Source organism: Esox lucius, chromosome 21 (assembly GCF_011004845.1).
Source record: "Esox lucius isolate fEsoLuc1 chromosome 21, fEsoLuc1.pri, whole genome shotgun sequence".
Lineage (NCBI taxonomy): Eukaryota > Metazoa > Chordata > Actinopteri > Esociformes > Esocidae > Esox > Esox lucius.
Window position 1 is genome coordinate 15,134,443 of NC_047589.1, and position 17,915 is coordinate 15,152,357.

Sequence of the window (17,915 nt, forward strand, 5' to 3'; positions counted from 1 at the left end):
ACAGACAGACAAAGCTGTCTCCTTTACAGACAGAGTCAGCCATGAGCAATGAGGGACTGTCGGACAGGGCAGGGAGGGGCGTTGATCTGTGATGGGGGCGGACAGACAATACAGCCAGGCATTTGATTGACACACTGTAACGACTTGCCACTTCTCTGGGAAGATGAGAGTCCTCTTGCCGTAGGACCAGCAGGGTGACGGTCCCTCCCATGGGTGTGGCCCTGAGGAGGCCAACCACCTCCTCCTGAGTCTTCCCGTTCAGATCGTTTCCGTTGACCTGGGGGTGGAAATGCACACACAAACAAATTTTTTTAAACTCACACGTGATAGGTACAAAAAGGATTCAAAGCGGTTGACGGGGCGCGAGGGCACCCCGAAGGAGAGATAACACCTGCTTCTCACCACCACGCCGCCCTTGACCGCTGACTCTTAGCGGTAGCTCGCTAGCTGCTTTGCCCTTGACTTATGTAGCCCTGCCATTAAAAAGTGGCTACACCTAACGAAAAAAAGAGTAGCATTTCTAGAAATGTACAGGTGTTTGCGAGAATAGCACAGCAACCGTTCAAAGGTTAGGCAGACAGCAGACTTATAAAAGCATGCTACCTCCTTTTGTAATACTCGCTACAGCCTTGTTCTTGTCTTGTAATTACACATGTGAAACAATTACTAATTTCATTCGACACCATCCTTCTGTGTTTGCACAGAGAACCGGTGACTGCCTGACAACCAGAAATGTGGGGTGTTTTCAAGAGGGGACATTTTCCAATTACATAGAGTATGATTTTCATGTCATTATGATTGGCCTGTTGACAAGATTATTACTTTCAGTCCCCTTTTGTTTGCCACTCAGTGCCCAAGGTGAACGGCCCTATAGATACTCTGTGATGATCACATTGTTAGTAAAACCAATTCAATCAGCCATTGTGTCTTAAAAGCATAATGGGCAATGGCAATGGACTAGATACAACGTTCATAAATGACAGTGAACATGAAACCATGTTAGTGTTAAATTCCACATGACATAAGATGGTCTTTGTTTCTTGAATGTCACACAAGACAAAATAACGTAAAGAGGAGGAGAAAGCAAGGGTGGTAGCAGGACAAGGATAAAGGAAATTGCTAGTTGGAAGAGTGAGAAGAAAGAGCTGCCTTAATGCCGAGTCTCACCTCCTGCAGCCGGTCCCCAGCCTTCAGACGGCCATCTTGGATAGCGGCACCCCGAGGCAGGATGTTCTTGACATGGATAGGGGCGGAGCCTCCAATGGGGACATCACGTGACGTGATGCTGAAGCCAAGACCTTCTGGACCTGAAGGGGGACAACAGAACGCCAGTTACAAGCAGGACCACAGGAATGCTCCCTTTGTCTAATGCATCTCGAAGCAATGACAGGACAACTTTGAATTAAGCCGTAGGGTGTGGTCAGGAATGTCAAAACACCAGAACCATTAAGGAAAATGTTACCGACATGCGCTGCACACACGTTTGAATGGACAGAGAAACGCAACCGGAAATACTGCAATATAAAACTGGTCGACGAGAAAAAGCAGCACCCAATTCATAATGTCGTTTCAGTCTGTACTGACTCTGCGTTAAGTCAAATGATGTGTTGAGGGGGTCCCAGGCTGGTCCACTGGTATAAGCCGCTGCCATCCAAAGCAGGAAAGGAGAAACATTGCGTGTTTTTTTAGACAGCGGAGCATTAACAACAACAGCTGCCTTCAGCCAGAGAGACAAGCGTCTCACAGGTAGACAGGCAACCCAGGAACATGTCTGCTCAACCCTTGGCGGGCACATAGTGAGCAGCAGCCTTCCTGACAGTAGAGTGATTAGTATTCTGGTTGACGAGGTTGTTCATTTTGCTGGCCTGTCATTCACTGTCTGATCACTCATCATGACCTGTTTTGCACTGTCTTTTTTAACGACTGTGTGTGTGTGTGCGCGCGCGTGTGCGTGCGTATATTGTATCTGCCTGAGAAAGCACTAGGACGGTGGGAAAAAAAACCCCACTCAACAGCAACTTTGGGTCTATTCTCGATTCAGGAAGCAAGCTGTTGGAATGGACCAGGCGATCTAAGACAAAAGAGGGGTGGACATGGTAATAAGGAAACGTTGCTGACAGAAAGGTGTCAACAGGGTTGAGTCGTCGGCTACATTGGGATTATGCATTCCCTAACAGCACAGCGGAATAACAACCGCTTTGCCAAGTGGTCATGCCTTCGCCCAAGTCTAAAAAGGAATAGGCCCTTCCCAGTTGAAGAACGCTCCTGTCTGCATTAGTAGCCTGTGTCTGGAGACACCGGGCCTCTTTGGCACAGCTGCCTGTGAAACTCAGCTTAAACCCCAGGTCACATGTTGTTGCAAAATGGCGCCTTATCACCTGGACATACACTGCTAGTCAGAACGATAGACTGAATCAATCCGTTCTGTGAACAACATCCTAGTCACTTATTTTCTGCAAACCAAAAAAATAAAAATAAAAATGGTCTAATTAGCCAAATCAAACTCCTCTACATTCTAAGATTTAATCGTTCAGGGCCTCCAATCAGGCAATTAGCAGAATGCATCTCTCTAATAGCCCTGGCAGTAATTAACGAACATGCTGGCGTCTTTATTTTTGGTTTATAGATGGGGGATAAAAGCAATTGTATCCCTTTTTGGATTAAGTTGGATTTCTGGATCCATGAAAAAATGAAGTAGCAAACACGAGGAGAAGTAGAGGAGAGCATCACATTAGAGTCCTAATGGGCTTGATCCGTCAGTCTGTCTGTCTTTCAGCAGTATTATTATATTAAAGCACTTCTGCTAATTTCACAGCCAGGAACACACATTAACTCCAGGCTCATACTTTTGCCAGAAAGGTCTCTCTCCATCATTCATCTCTTTCTTTCTATCGTCCTCTCCCACTCTCCCTCTCTTCCCACTCTCTTTTTTTCCATCACTCTCACAAATCCAAAAACAACTGGACATGGTTACACAGAGCGGACATAGAAACCGTCAAGGGCATACTTCCTTTGATGGTTGTTTTTTGTCTCCGCACGAATCTCACGAGCTCAAAAGCTCATGTAATCGTACAAACTGAAATAGGCATTAAATCCAGTAAAATAGTCAAAGAAATAAATTGACACATAAAATGGCATACTTTAAGAATTATGGTTTTGGTGTTGAGTTTAAACATAAACCCGTCTGCCTAGTGCAAATAAAGCAAACTTCTGGCACTCAGCTTTCCCTGGACATGAACCAATGGGGATCTGGCAAGGCCTGAATGTTGAGATGTGTGTGTGAGTGTGTGTGTTGGGGCGAGCATGCATATTTATGTGCGTAGAGGGTGCAACTGCAGGTCGAATTCATCATGTAACCCTCGCAATAATAAGCAAGGCATTAAATGCTCAGCATGGCCACGTAGGAGAGCCTTCAGACTGGCTGTTTACACTGGGGGTTTGTGTGAACATATTGCAGCGATATGAGACGGCGGCTCCCAGAGAGCGTGTTGCTTTTAGCTCATGCCACCCGCTGCCCTCGCCATGCGTTACCAACCCCTTGAAGCTCTTTCTGTGCCCCGTGCCAACTTTCAGAAGTCAACATCTGTTTCATAAGACAGTCCCGCATGGGAACGTGTGTTTTACTAACCCGCCAGTCCCAAGACGGGAAAAGGCAAACACGAGCGTCAGGGTAAATGTTCATATTGAGGAAAAGAGTCAGTGGTTGGGTTTAAGGTTATGTTATCAGGGTTAGGTTAAGCAAGATGGGGATTCTCAAAACGTGTGTGCGCATTTTGCGGGATAAATGACAAACGCACACACAAACCCACATACACACAAAATAAAACACAACGTATGTAATGTATAAAAGGTTGCTGGTGGAGTTAACAGACTTCCTTTCAGCCTTTCCAGCGGTAGCCTTTTCAATTAAAAGCGGAGGAGCGAAACAAAGTACGTGTGTGTGAGTTTTGGTGCCTGCGTGTGTGTCTTCTGCAGAGGCCTGTGAATATCTCACTCACTGTGTGTGCAACCCTGCCTGGATTTAGTTGCTGAGTTAATTGGTGTCTTTACGGCTCACGTCTCCAACTGTGAAAGCTAAAAGAAACGAAGGAACGCATGCACCGACTAGGGCTTATTTTACCCTTTTAACACACTACAGAAAGTGTGATTACGGCACCAAGGAAGAACAACACACTGAAACAAAGACAGATATATGGAGAAACGGAAGATGGAGAGAGAGCAGAAACACAGAGGGAAAGCCATGTTTGCAGTTTGTCCCTAAGCAGCATTCAGCCCACCTCGTTCAGATTTCCACCTTTTGAAGACAGTCACACTCAGAGCTCAAAGACATAACGGAAAAGGGAGAAACAGATCTTAAAGTGTGTGTGTGTGTGTGTGTGTGCACGTGCGTGAGCAAGTGTGTGGTCTGGTGATATTGTGTGTTCTTCTGCCCAAAGTGTGTTGTGTGCAGCTAGGAGGCTGCTGTGATGCAGAACAAATGAGATTTGGGCCTGAATGTAAGATAGTGGGAGCGCCGGATAGACAGTCCTTCACAATGAAACATAAACTCTTTGAAGTCTCTAACAGCATTAGTTACACAACACTCATCTTCACTGCAGGCAGGATAAGGCTTGAGAGATGTCATCTCTTATTGAAGCGAATCAATGGAACTTGATAAACAGAAGAATCTAAAAACGTACGCCTATGAATAGACTACAGTGTCACATGAACGAGCTGGCGTTGTGCTTCGGCTACCTTTCTGCAGCACGATGTTCAGTCTCCGGCCGGTCTTCTTGAGAAAGCCTGCGGTAGTGTTGGCGCTGACTCTCCTCTGCAGGGATGGAGACGTGGCCGAGGACAGGTGGTTGCCTGCCGTCGGACCCCCGCCATGGGGTAGCGACGCGGAGTGGCGGTGGTCAGGTACCAGCTGTGGCGGAACGTGGTTCAGGCGGCTGACGTCGGGTACGGGAATAGGGTTCGTTCCTGACCGAGAGGAGGTCCTCTGGCCAGTCGCCCCCTGCGCCGCCAGGCTACCCCTGGCCGAGGGCTGCTGGCCCTGGAGGTCTGAGGCATGGCTGGGGCTGAAGCTCCCCCTGCTCCCCCTCCCCCCTGTGGAAGACGAAGGGCTGAGCTCCCCCTGGGATAGCTGCTCATACTGGCTCTTCATAGAGGCTGGGACGACGTGGAACAGAATGAAAGGAGAACGCATGGCTTGTCTGAACATGTCCTGGGCCCTGGAGCAGAGAGGAGGACAGGAGTTAACAAACACTGCATAACATCGATACAACCTGAACATGTTCTGGTCCTTGTGGCAGACAGGAGTCACCAACAAACAGCATCACATCATAACTTGATAACATATGAGGTCATGAAATGATATTAGTGCACCTATACAGAGGGGCCATGTGGACGAAAAGTCAGCAACACAAATCATTCTTTTCGCAATACCTTGATGAGGTTATATATGATTGTGTTATGGTAGCTTCCTGTTATGGATACAGGCTACTGAGGGGTAAAAAGGCAAGATCAAAGGGCACTGTGGATATTTAGGCACTAACAGTACTGAAGCTACATGGAGACCAGGCTAATTACATTAGCTAGATATCTGCCGTCTCAGTGATAGCATAGCCCCGAGTGGAGAAACAGATAGCATTGGTGCTGAACAACGATGACATTCACACAGTCAAATGTGTTTTTTTTACTATATTTGGTGGCCTCCTTAAAGGGACGGTAGATAAATTATTCCACTTTTGGGGCTATATTTAAAAAAATAAAAATGAAATTATACAGTCATAGCTATTATTAAAGGGTATTTGTGTAGATATTGTTTTCTTTACTTGGAAATGACAATATTTTTTATACATATTTCTACCAAAGGCATTGGGACACCTGTCAAGTCACTTGACAGGTGTTTCTACTAGTCAGGTGTGTTTAGTCGCATCATTTGTGCTGGCATAACAGTGCTGACAATGTCTCATTTGGCTCCAGGCTTGGTGTTACAGTATGTTACCAGAGTGATGGAAAGAAGACAGCGAGGACACGAAAGAGATTCTCAGTGTACTGGTCTCCTCATCTGTTGTGGCTGGTGTATGCACAGCTACCTCTGAAACTTCGTCACTTTAATGACGACAGAACCACTGACTGGAAGAGCAGGAACATATTCAAAAGTTTACAGAAACATTTTCCATTGAAGTACTGTACAAGCAAATGGCTCCAAACTCACCGGGCGGTGCTTTGCCATAAAAACAACACCCAATGTACTGCAGCTAGGGAGCCTTACAGCTGGCTAGGAAAACTACCTGATCTGAATTATGTTCAACTTGCCCTTCATTTGCTCAAGATTAGACTTAAATTAAAGAACACAGTACACCACATCACCGAGATGTCTAGCTTCTGGTGGGGTCAGTGAGTGTCAGATGTCAGGCAGCTATCGCATGGAATGAGTGCCTACTCCTGAAATAAGGGAACAATGAATTAAAAGCGTTGCCATTTTGAAATGATAAAAACAATGTGTACACAAAAGCCCTTCAAATAAAAGCTGAGAATCTACCCTCATAATAGTTGTTTGATTTCAAATCCAAACTTTTGGAGCACAGAAACACACATAAAACGCACATACAATCTTCACTGTTCCATTACCTACTTTTTGGATGAAGTGTTTTGGAAAACTTTACAATCTGGGCGAGAGTTTGGGTTAGGCATAAAGGGTTAGATTAAGGAGTAGGAGTTAGGATTAAGGTTTAGTATCTGGTTTTGGTGTTAGGCTTAGTAAACATCAGACTATTAAGGGAAAAGACTCTGTGCCTTTATATAGCCACGTTAGATGTGTACGCGTGCGTGGTATGGAGTGATGGATGAGATCAGTGTTCACTAGACAGTAAAATTATAAAACAACATTGAAGATGATGGGAGACTTGCAATGAACACATAAAACAGACTACCCACCACACATCCAAAGGCACTGTGCATTATACAGAATGGACAACTCTTTTATTAGTTTAGAAACTAATAATACTTTTTTTTTTTATTTGTCTTTCTGAGGCGGCATTGTTTTGTCCTGAGCTCAGACGCCACTTAGCATATAGATAGCCTCGCCCCGAGCGACCTATCGGTCCCACAGCTAAAGAGGATGAGGGCTTGCGGCGGGGTTGGTGTTTGCGTGTGTGTGTGTGTGTTTTAGTTTACACAGGTGTGTATGTGAGCAAAAGTGGAGCGGAGGATGATGTGATAAACAACAATTCCACTTCGTGTTCCCTGCCTCTCCATTGTCACGCCCACGCTACTGCATTGAACCCATCCAAATGAGTTATTGACAATCACTAAGCCTCTTCCGCCATTATCAACATCACTTCATTTGGGGCCGTTTCACCTTCGCGCGGAGCGTGCCAAGAGACTTCTTTGGGATTTGGTACGTTATTCTTATGTTAATTTCTTACCAAATCATGGAAAACGGCAAGGCCACTATGCTGGGTGATGAGAGCAACAGTGACACTCCACTAATCAAACGGTGAGGAGAGGCACGAGATTCAGTTCTGATTGAATAATAAATTACCCCATCAATGCAACATTACATTTAGTTTGATTAACCACTTCTAAATATTTATCCATGCAAAACAATCCAATGAGATTAGAATATCACTTCGAATTATCTCTGTACGGTGCAGTGAACAATCAAGGAGAAAGACAAAGTTATATTATATATATATATATATATATATATATATATATATATATATATATATATATATATATATATACATACACACAGAGAGAGAGACGTATTTCTTCCACCACTCATTTCCTTTCAGATCATGTCGTCTTGCAGTGCGACTATGCTTGTGGATTCCGCTGAGAGCTGGGAGCCGTCTATGTGGAGCGATACAAAACATTGCTCCCTTGTCGATTTGGTTTGCAAAAGCACGCGTAAGCCTATTTTACAGTGGAGAGGCCTGGGACATTGTAAGGAATGTTTACTAATGACAGGCCTTGCACATTATTTACCATTCCCCAAGACTTCAGAGGCCTGCTACAGGAGATGAACATAATGCGGCTACTTTTAAGGTAAAATCACTGAGTGATAATGACCAAACCAGATTGGTTAGAAATAGCACCGACCATGGATTTAGAAAATGTGACTATTCTTTATGAAATATCCTATCCTACAGAACATGTGCACACTAAGCTAGGCCCGTAAGATGCAGGCAAAGTTTTGTTAGATGACCAGTATGTTGATACTCTTCTACAACCTATACAGCTGTATTCCTTTTATTTCGCCCCACAGGACCTATCATCTCACATGTCACCCAAGCTTCATCTTATCCCTGAGGTCTCTCCCACCGGTACCAGAACCCAGCCATTTGCTCGAGCAAGGCAGAAATGAGCTCTTACTAATGGGATGGATAAGAACAGGGCAACCTTCCTCTCTTCACATGCTGGCTCTGTACCAGGGCCTGAACAAAATGCAATCTATTCCTCATCCCAGGCACAGACAGCCCCGATATGACTCCATAGGTATGTGTGTGTGTGTGTGTGTGTGCACGCACATGTGCGTGTGTGTGTGTTTGTGAGCGAGCACACTTTTAAACCCACACTCCTAACTCCTACTCTGAGCGGCTTTGGTTAAATGGGAAAAAGAGCCAGTTGTGATGGCCTTATAGCTTCATTCCACTTTAGGAAATGAAGAGAAGAAATAAATCAATAGAACAAGGGAAGGCGAGGCTCCAGTGCTGAGGTATATTAAGGTATGTTGGCTCATTTGGCTTAAAGGGAGAGAAGCACTTATCAAGGACTATGGGTCATCGGGGTGACTTTATGGAGAAACACAGAGGCTCAGATCTTTCAAGTAGTCATTCTACTGTATCACACTGACTGTCAATGCGTTTTCGCAAGGGACCAACAGCCACGTCGGTCGATTCAAATCAGCAGCTACTCCAAAAATACACTTCTCAAGTGATCACATCTTGTCTAAATGTGACCTTGCCCTGGGGAAAGGGACCACTGCTGTGCAAGTTTCAATCAGTTGTCATTTTTGTTTTCCGTTTTTGCAAGCAGGGACTTGCGAAAGACGGAAGGAGGTTTCAGATGGATGGTCATGTGACCATTCCCACTGCATTACGCGGCACACCGGGAAAGAGGGCGCAACAAACGGACACAGGCCGAGTGCAGCACTACTTCAACAGATGTTTAGGAAAGGCAGGTTACTGAAGACCGACAAAAGACGGAATGTCTGGGGGCAAGACGGAGCCGAGTTGCGAGGAGCTTACTGTTCAAACCGGATGTTCCTCAGATCACTGTTGTTAATCCGGACGATACAGTCGTTCTCCTGGAACAAACCCTCCTGCTCAGCTTTGCCGCCGCTCTCCAGGCGTTTCACTAATAACCCTAGGGTCCTAGAACAGCAGGCCACATGTTACACACACACACACACACACACAATGGATCAACCCCCCCCCCCCAAACACACACACATAATGGATCAACACACACACACACACACACCCCAAACACACACACACTCAAAACAGACATTACACTGTTCACACAACAAACATCATAATTACTAAAACAGCCAACTAACTGTCCTCTGCATCCCTTTAAGTGAGACCGTGAAATTCATTAGGAAGACAGTCCCTTCGTGAAAAACACCAGGTAGACAGAAAGCAGACAGAAAGAGAATCAATAGAAAAGTAGAAAGATGATCCGCAAAGATATGCCCAGAACCAGCAAGTTACTATAGAAACACTACCCTAATAACTGTGTCAGGTATCTCCATCAAAAACCTCTCTCCAAATCAATAGCCTACATAAGCTGGATGACTGACACCACAACAAACTTCTTAAACTTGACAAGACAAGTTCATGTATGCCACTTCCTCCTTTCCTAGAAGTGCTGTGCTGGGTACTATTGAGCCGTGTCCCCTGCACTCCCCTGTGAAGGACATCTGAGTGGTAATCCGTGTCTACAGACTAGTGATCAGCCTGCTGTCTGTATATCTGTCGACTTCTCTACCTTAGCCAGGGTTTAAAAAGTGAGCAGGCAGCATTGTTATAAGTACACACATATGCGCAAGCACGCACGCACGCGCACGCACACACACGCGCACAGCTTTCTCAGCAATCCCTTCCAAGCTCCGCAACCTTTACCTTCAAAACCAGCTGCAGTAAATAAATACATTAGAAAGCAGCTTGGGGTTTTAGCTCTCTCTCGCCCTCAGGATCACCGCTCTGCCTCAGACATGCAGAGAGATCTGACAGACGCAGAGACAGCCAAACTAGAACTCCTGTTTCAAAGCACCCAGAGCAGCTACGGGTGTACTGACAGAGCCTGTTGTTGTCCTTGACACATCTGATACAAAGTTTGTAAGACTTTAAGGCTCCTGAGACCCGCGTGAGGGAGAAACTTCTTCAGGGAATGAAAAAGAGACTGGTATATTAGGTGGGATTCATTAGTTATTGACATTTTGAAAGGGATTTCTGATAACACCCGTAGAGTGACGTTGGTTAACTCAGCGCAAAAGGACAGTAGCTAGTGACAGGCGGCCTACTTCCTCAGCATTTTATTATACGCTGAATGAAAACAACAACCAGGTAATTTCCTCCAAGCGAGACTCGCCTCGGCCCAACACAAGTAGCTATTTAGCGTTTTAGCCAAACAGGACGCGTCGGCGCTGCTGAGGAAATATGGGAATGGTTTAAAAGGGCACTAGACGCCTCAGATCATTAGTTTAATTGACTGCATAACATGGACATGCTCAATCGCCACCACAAACTCATCTCCCTCCACAATGGGGGTAAATGACACATTACTAAGTTGGAATTAAGTGGTACAAAAGGCCCGGGTCCACCACACGACCGAGCCGACTGAAGCTTCGTCAGCTGGCTGGATGGGACGGTGGGGAGAGGAGCAAAACGTAATTATATACCAGCTAGGCTGCGCGGAGGCAAGGCGATGGCGTAGCGCTGTGCTTTATCTTCATAATATTGACAGACTCAACAGGGTTTACGGAGATTAGAGAAGCCAGACAGTGGGTGCATCATCAATGGCTCCCTGTTCCAGCGGGGCGTTGGTCAAAAGCAGTACACTGTGTAGGGGATAGGGTGGAGTTTGAGATTCAGGCTATAGCCTATGATCTAAGGTTTGTATTGCTTTGGCCTTCAGCAGCTTATATTGAACCCAGATGGAGCTGTTAGTTATGACCAATCTGTATACGGTGCAGTGTCTAATAATTAGTAATAACATTTTTATTCTTAAGATTTTCATCGCAATAAATAATTGTGCCTCAGCCTCAGTGATTAATGCATTGGCACATTGTCTTCCACATTCTAACCCTAAATCATTTTAATAAATAGCTGTCCATTACCTCTGGTCTAACGCGCAATAATATCATTTTAGCACAATACACAACCTCTTGGCTTATAGACTCATTCCAGGCTGAGGAACCAACTAAAACAAGAAGTGAAATCCTCCATTAAGCAGTTGAGCAGAAAAGACGGAGCGCTGAGTGACAGAGACCACCTGTTTCCATCCCCTGGTTTTAATTGAATAAATAACCCAATCAGGATCCATTTGCGTAGCGAAATTATGTCTGTGCCCTGTTTACAGTTCACAGTGGTTCACGGGAGGAGAACTCACTGAAACGGTGGCAGAGACACATCCACGGGGGAATGAGTGTGTCCCACCTCTCGGTCCTTTAGTCTCTCCTTCCCCAATCCCTCTCTCACCTGCAGCCGCAGGAAGCCGCCGCTTGACGCGTTAGATCCGCCCCCCTTGGCAGCAGCAGGCGCGCCACGTTTTCCTGCCGGGACCGGACGCCTGACCCAGACGGTAATGGGACAGCCCTCTGAGGCTAATGACTGACGTCCTGGAGAAAGAGCTGATGCGGCCATTAAAGTCTGATGATTAGCCAGCATCTTGGTCTGTTGCATTATCTAGTTTTGGAGGTTAACTGAAGGATCAGATGGGTGATCTGATGAAGACAGTGGACAGATGGAACCATGCGGAGTGACACGTCAAAAAATGGCCTTCTCTGATCATGTTCTGGTAACGTCTTTGTGTGTGTGTGGCTAGGGAGGGTTCAAGCGAGATGGTTTATCAGGACGCTTTATCTAATATCAAAATCATTGAAGTTCAAAAATATTATTTTTTTGGGTTTGTTCCGTTTTGGGGCTGTAGTAATCCTTAAGTCTTTCTGTTATCAGCAGCAGCTAATGCTTTTGGTATTTCGAAAAAGGTCAAACCAATTCAAACTGTACTTCACCAGAATCCTCCTAGTCTCAGGAATAGCAACAGAATCATGTCATAAGTCGGGTATCTCAAAGGAATGACAGTAACCTTCAATGAAACTGTCACACACGGTATCCCATTTCATGTCATCAGTGTTTGAACCTCTTCTCTTAGTGTTGCTACCACTGTATGATGGATTCCCAAATAACACCCTACTCTCAAGATAATGCACTACTTTAGAGCACAGCCATACAGGCCCTGTTAAAAAAGGGCACCATATGGGTGCCATTTTTGGATATATCACGCCAGTTCCCTTGACCTTGGAGATTTGCACTGTGCCAAACCACTGGTATAGGAGGGACCCGTGTTGTAAATGAGCTTTTAGACTGATTAAATTGGCTGGTTCCTGCTTGTTGTGAATAACTATGCAACTCTGATGTATTCAGCATCATGCTCTTGTCATCACCATTGTTAGCCAGGTGGAATCACAGCCGGAGTAGATATGGTGGAACATTGTCCTTCTCCCCAAGAAGTCACGTTCAAACCAGAGCATTTCTGAAATCCATGGTGTCCTGTGCATTAGACTCAGAACATAGAACTCAGAATAAAAAGAACATCTAGAACATAGACTACACTGCCTCCAGACAGGAACAAATTACTTTCAACCCTTTCTTTTTCACTGGCTCCTTGGAGCTGTAAAATTCCACTCACTTTGGTTCGGGACAATTGTTTTCGAAAAAAACAGAAGACAGAGAAGACAGAAAAAAGAGGCCAAGAAACCAATCACAATGACAGCTGACAAAGACGGAGAGATATAGATCGAGTGAAAGGACGGAGAGATATTTCAGAGATCAAACTAAATAAATAAAAAGATGCAGAGGACAAAATCAACGGGAGCCGGCCGAGTAGGACTGACTGTTTTCACTTTAGCACATGGAGCTAACCTACCAGAATATGTACTGTTTTAACTGGGACAAAGAGCTAGCCTAGCAAAAGACTTGTACTGTTTTAACTGGCACAGAGAGCTAGTCTAGTAGAAGATCTGTATTGTTATAACTTTGACAGAGAGCTAGTCTAGTAGAAGATCTGTACTGTTTTAACTGGGACAGAGAGCTAGTCTAGTAGAAGATCTGTACTGTTTTAAGTGGGAAAGAGAGCTAGTCTAGTAGAAGATCTGTACTGTTTTAACTGGGACAAAGAGCTAGCCTAGCAGAAGATCTGTACTGTTTAACTGTGACAGAGAGCTAGCCTAGCAGAACATCTGTACTGTTTAACCGTAAGAGAGAGCTAGTCTAGCAGAAGATCTGTACTGTTTAACTGTGACAGAGAGCTAGTCTAGTAGAAGATCTGTACTGTTTTAACTAGGACATAGAGCTAGCCTAGCAGAACATCTGTACTGTTTAACCGTGAGAGAGAGCTAGTCTAGCAGAAGATCTGTACTGTTTAACTGTGACAGAGAGCTAGTCTAGTAGAAGATCTGTACTGTTTAACTGTGACAGAGAGCTAGCCTAGCAGAAGATCTGTACTGTTTAACTGTGACAGAGAGCTAGCCTAGCAGAATATCTGTACTGTTTAACTGTGACAGAGAACTAGCCTAGTAGAAGATCTGTACTGTTTTAACACAGCGTAGGGATAGGGAATCGAGGCGCAAACAAAGGTGAGTGGCTAACCGCAGTCCTAGGCTCACATTTATAAAGCACCTCAAAGTAAACTGCTTATCTTTGATCCAGTAAATTGTTAAAATTATGAATACAGACAGGTGGGACCGGATCCTGGATCAGCACTCGGTTTTACCTTCTGTCCAAGGCACTGAAAGGCACAACGTGGATCCCCAGAGGCCCGCCGACATTGGACACCTCTACCGGCTTGAGCATGTCACTGTGGGACAATGATGGATGAGGCAGGGGGTGAGAGGGACCGAGGGAGGGGGGAACGCATGCATGAAATAAATAAAAAAAGGACCCCCCCCCACCCCCGAAAAGGAAATAATTCCACAATGACAAAGCATAAAGCAGAACAGGCACTGAATACAAAACCACAGGATAACATGACAGATCTGGGAATAGAGCTTCTCTCAAGAAGCTAGGCATGTGTTACGGTGGTATGTTACTTCCTCCATCCCAAACGGCAACCTGTTCCCTTGATAGTGCACTATGTTTGACCGGAAGCCTACAGGCCCTCCTCAAAATAATTTTATATATATTGTATTTATATATATATATAGAAAGAAATAGGTTGCCATTTGGGACACATTCTCAGTAAAGATTGTCTTTGGAGCAGCGAGGAACCTTCTCTCATGAAGCCATCCATTATTGAGTCAGGCTAAGGACCCAGAGGTCGATTAGAGACCCAAATGGAGACTCCAATTAAGTGATTAAGATCAGGTCCTGGTGGGTTCTGCAGTAAACTAGCCCAGATGAATTGGAAATGTGGAGGGATGCTTCAGGCCTGCAAATAAAGCTGCAAGGCTAAGTAAAATAAATAATTGACAAATAATAAAGCGGTAAATATTGTGTTGTCGTTGATCGCGACGATGAAGATGAGGGTGGCTATAATACTGACATCATAATGCTCATTAAAATAAGGCTATAGTGAACTGACACTGTCATAATCAAGTACACTTTGAGGAGGCTATAAAATATCTGACCCATCAATGTTATTGAGTACTGAGTGAACTTTATGGGTTGGTATTTAACAGGAGGTTCTTGAGTCCATTGGGGGAGGTTGGGGGTGTTCAGGCAGCTTACTCCAGATATAGCACAGGGGAGTGTTCAACACAGGAGTCTGCTCTCCCCACTGGCTCGATACGGCCATTCCTCTCTTCTTCCTTCACTCGCTCCGCCTCATCCTCCTCCTCCTCTTCCTAAAAGAGAGATAACAACAGAGACAAAAGGTAAGAAAAAAGCTGAACAGGAGAGAAAGAGAGAAAACTCATTGACAGTTGGAATGCACAAATCTGTTGGTGTCTTAAGCTATCCTACTTGCCTAAACTCACTTTCTGTCCTATGGTTTCCTAAGTGGTCCTACTGTCCTAATGTCTAACGTTGTCCTACTGCCCATTGCCGAGTCTCAGCTGTTTCCTCCCTTCTTTTTAATCCAATTCCCTGAGAAGGAGTAATGGTCTCTGTTTTAGTGTTGGGAAAAACATGTCCCACCCAACCACCACAATATGAGACAGAGCAAAGCCAAGCAACCCTGAAGTGGCCGTAATCGATAACTCATACTCAATAAATCAGGTTTTGGGGGTGGGAGGTGAGGGCTTGCCAAGTTCTTACAGTAATCCCATGAAGGGAAAGGATGTTTCTTCACTCTCTCCCTCTTCATGTCATTTACCCCCCTCCCTCTTCAGGGGTACTTAGCCATTCTAGCTGTTCGTCTGTCTCTCTGTTTACAGATACCCAATATGACATGGCTCGGGCCTCACTATCCCATGTGAGAAACAGGGCGTTCTTATGCCTCATCAAAGAAAGAGAGAGGTTACGCACGCCTTCAGGATACAGCAGCACAAACAGTGGTGAATCACATTTATTCACAGCTCATTTACACGGGCAATAGACATGCCAGACGGGAAATTCGTCACAACACTAAGGGCTTGGGCTCAAATTAGCCAATTCTGGGAGGTTAGGTTAGGGTGTCTAGACTTTAGGCTAAGGCTGAACAGAAGAAGGATCTGAAAGAGTTTGTTAGCCGTTGATATTAATGACTGCCTCACCCCACACCTCAGCTCGCTGAAATGTCAAGAACATCTACACTCGTCTCCTTTTCTCGCTCTCTCTTTACGGAAACGCATTCAGCCTTTTCACACTGAGCCCCAGCAACATGGGAGGGGCCTCTCTGGAGGCTCTTATTCTTATTTTATATCTGGGAAGGTGAACAGAGACTGACACAGGGTCACGGAAATTTAATCAGAATGCCTACCAGTACTGCTGCCAGGCTGCAGCTGTTTCTTCTATTAGGTGCTTCTATGAAAATGAGTCAATAACCTTTGTCCCCAACGTGAGGCCTCAGCTATGCTGGTTTTAATGATATATGTCATGGCAGGTCTCAGGTGCCTCATGGTTTCTATTCAAATGCTTTGTATTGTGAAACCAGGGTGAATACTAGCCTACTTTAAAGCTGTGCTACAATAGACCTGGCAACCCAAAGACACCTGGCAACCCGCTGAATGGCGAACAAAGAAGACCGGAGGATAAATGAATTTGGGGGATGAACGCAAAAGAAGGGAATTATATGATAATGGGAAGTAAATACAATCAGATTTCCAAGACTGGAATACATTGAGAGCCGAGAAAAAGGCAAAAAACATTCCAAAAATACACAAAAAAAAAAAAAAGATCATTTACATAGTGTATTCAGGAAAAAGGTGAATGGTGACGCGCTCTTCGCTTGTTGCCTTTCACGATCCGTTTTATATGGCTGGGTTGAAGCAGAGGACCAGGTGGTTATTATCATTGCTGACACTGACACTGATTAACTCCGATAACAATCTCCAGTCTTGTTGTCTACTGAGTGACATCCTGCATGACATGAATGCGTCTCTGCTCCCCAGAATCTCTATTCAGTGGAAATATTGAAGACGTATCTGTCTGAGACTGAGCTGAGAGGTGGAGGAGGAGAAGTGCACAAGGTGAGGAGAAATCAGTGTTTATAGCTTAATCATGAACAAAGGTGAGGAGATGAGTCTATATTGAACTTTTCTTTGGATTTTCGTTTTTCACGTGTCTAGACATTCTTATCCAGAAAATAGTAGGTGCATATAATATCAGCAAAAAACAGAAAGGCAGAAGGAGTAGGGGAGACAGAAAATGAAAGAACAGAGAGTGAACGAGGTGGAGGGAGACTGACTGACTGGACTGACTGACAGAGTGGATGACTGACTGAACTGAATGAGAATCAGTGTGTCACTCCTCTTGTCACCAAGGGCAGAAAGAGAGCCTGACGCTTGCTGCCAGCACTGCTCGACTGTCCATCTCCGTCTCGTTGCCATCTCTGTCTTGTGAGCCGCTAGCTAACCTCTCCCATTCTCTCTCTCTCTCTCTCATTGTGGTCTGATGATCCCTTCCTCCCTGGCCAGTGGGGACACGACCTTGCGGCGTTACCAGGTTCCCGGAAGGTGAGCAGGGGGACGAGTTTCATACAACCTCTCGCTGCCCCTCGCTCTCGATCCGGATTCTGTCATGAGTGCAGTCAGACGTGCTAGCCAGAGAGCACATCTCTCAACACGGCGGTGACTGTGAGCGCGTGGGGCTGGGCCACGGCCAACCGCCCCTCGCCAACAATGATAGGAAGCACAGGGTTAGGAGCCTGGCATTTAGACAGCCAGTGCATTAGATTATTCAAGCAGATATGAAAGCTTGGCAGGCAGACAGGGAGGGAGGGCGGGACTGTAAAGTGCAGAGCGCTGTTTTCTTTGACAGACAGAGAGGAGAGAGAGCAGACGGGGCAATGAGGAGTACAAGGGGAGGGGCTAGTCCATAGTCTTTGACACACACACACATTGTCTCCTCACAGGAGAGTGCGAGGGTGAGCCTGCAGTACTTGTCACCTTCCATCATAACTAATCAGGTGTGTGTGTGCGCATGTGTGTGTGTGTATGTGTGGTTGAGTGAAAGAGTTAGGGAGTGCACGTGTGACAGGTTAATCGTTTCAACAACATTTTTTTTTTAACAATGTCACATTGAAGGGGTATGTATGGCACAATGGAAACCAAAGAA

The 17,915-nt window shown here is 45.3% G+C and overlaps 1 protein-coding gene across 6 annotated transcripts in view; it reads right to left on the bottom strand.

Moving 5' to 3' along the window:
• LOC105019433 (partitioning defective 3 homolog) overlaps positions 1-17,915 on the bottom strand; it is a 333,861-nt gene that overhangs the window by 171,802 nt on the left and 144,144 nt on the right. For all 6 annotated transcript variants that reach the window (XM_029116272.2, XM_029116267.2, XM_029116271.2 and 3 more), the window contains 6 exons: positions 14,949-15,064; positions 13,996-14,079; positions 9,243-9,368; positions 4,735-5,213; positions 1,168-1,307; positions 149-277 (listed from right to left, as the gene is read on the bottom strand). In XM_029116272.2, coding sequence (XP_028972105.2) covers positions 149-277; positions 1,168-1,307; positions 4,735-5,213; positions 9,243-9,368; positions 13,996-14,079; positions 14,949-15,064 — 1,074 coding nt within the window. The remainder of the gene's footprint in view (positions 1-148; positions 278-1,167; positions 1,308-4,734; positions 5,214-9,242; positions 9,369-13,995; positions 14,080-14,948; positions 15,065-17,915) is intronic.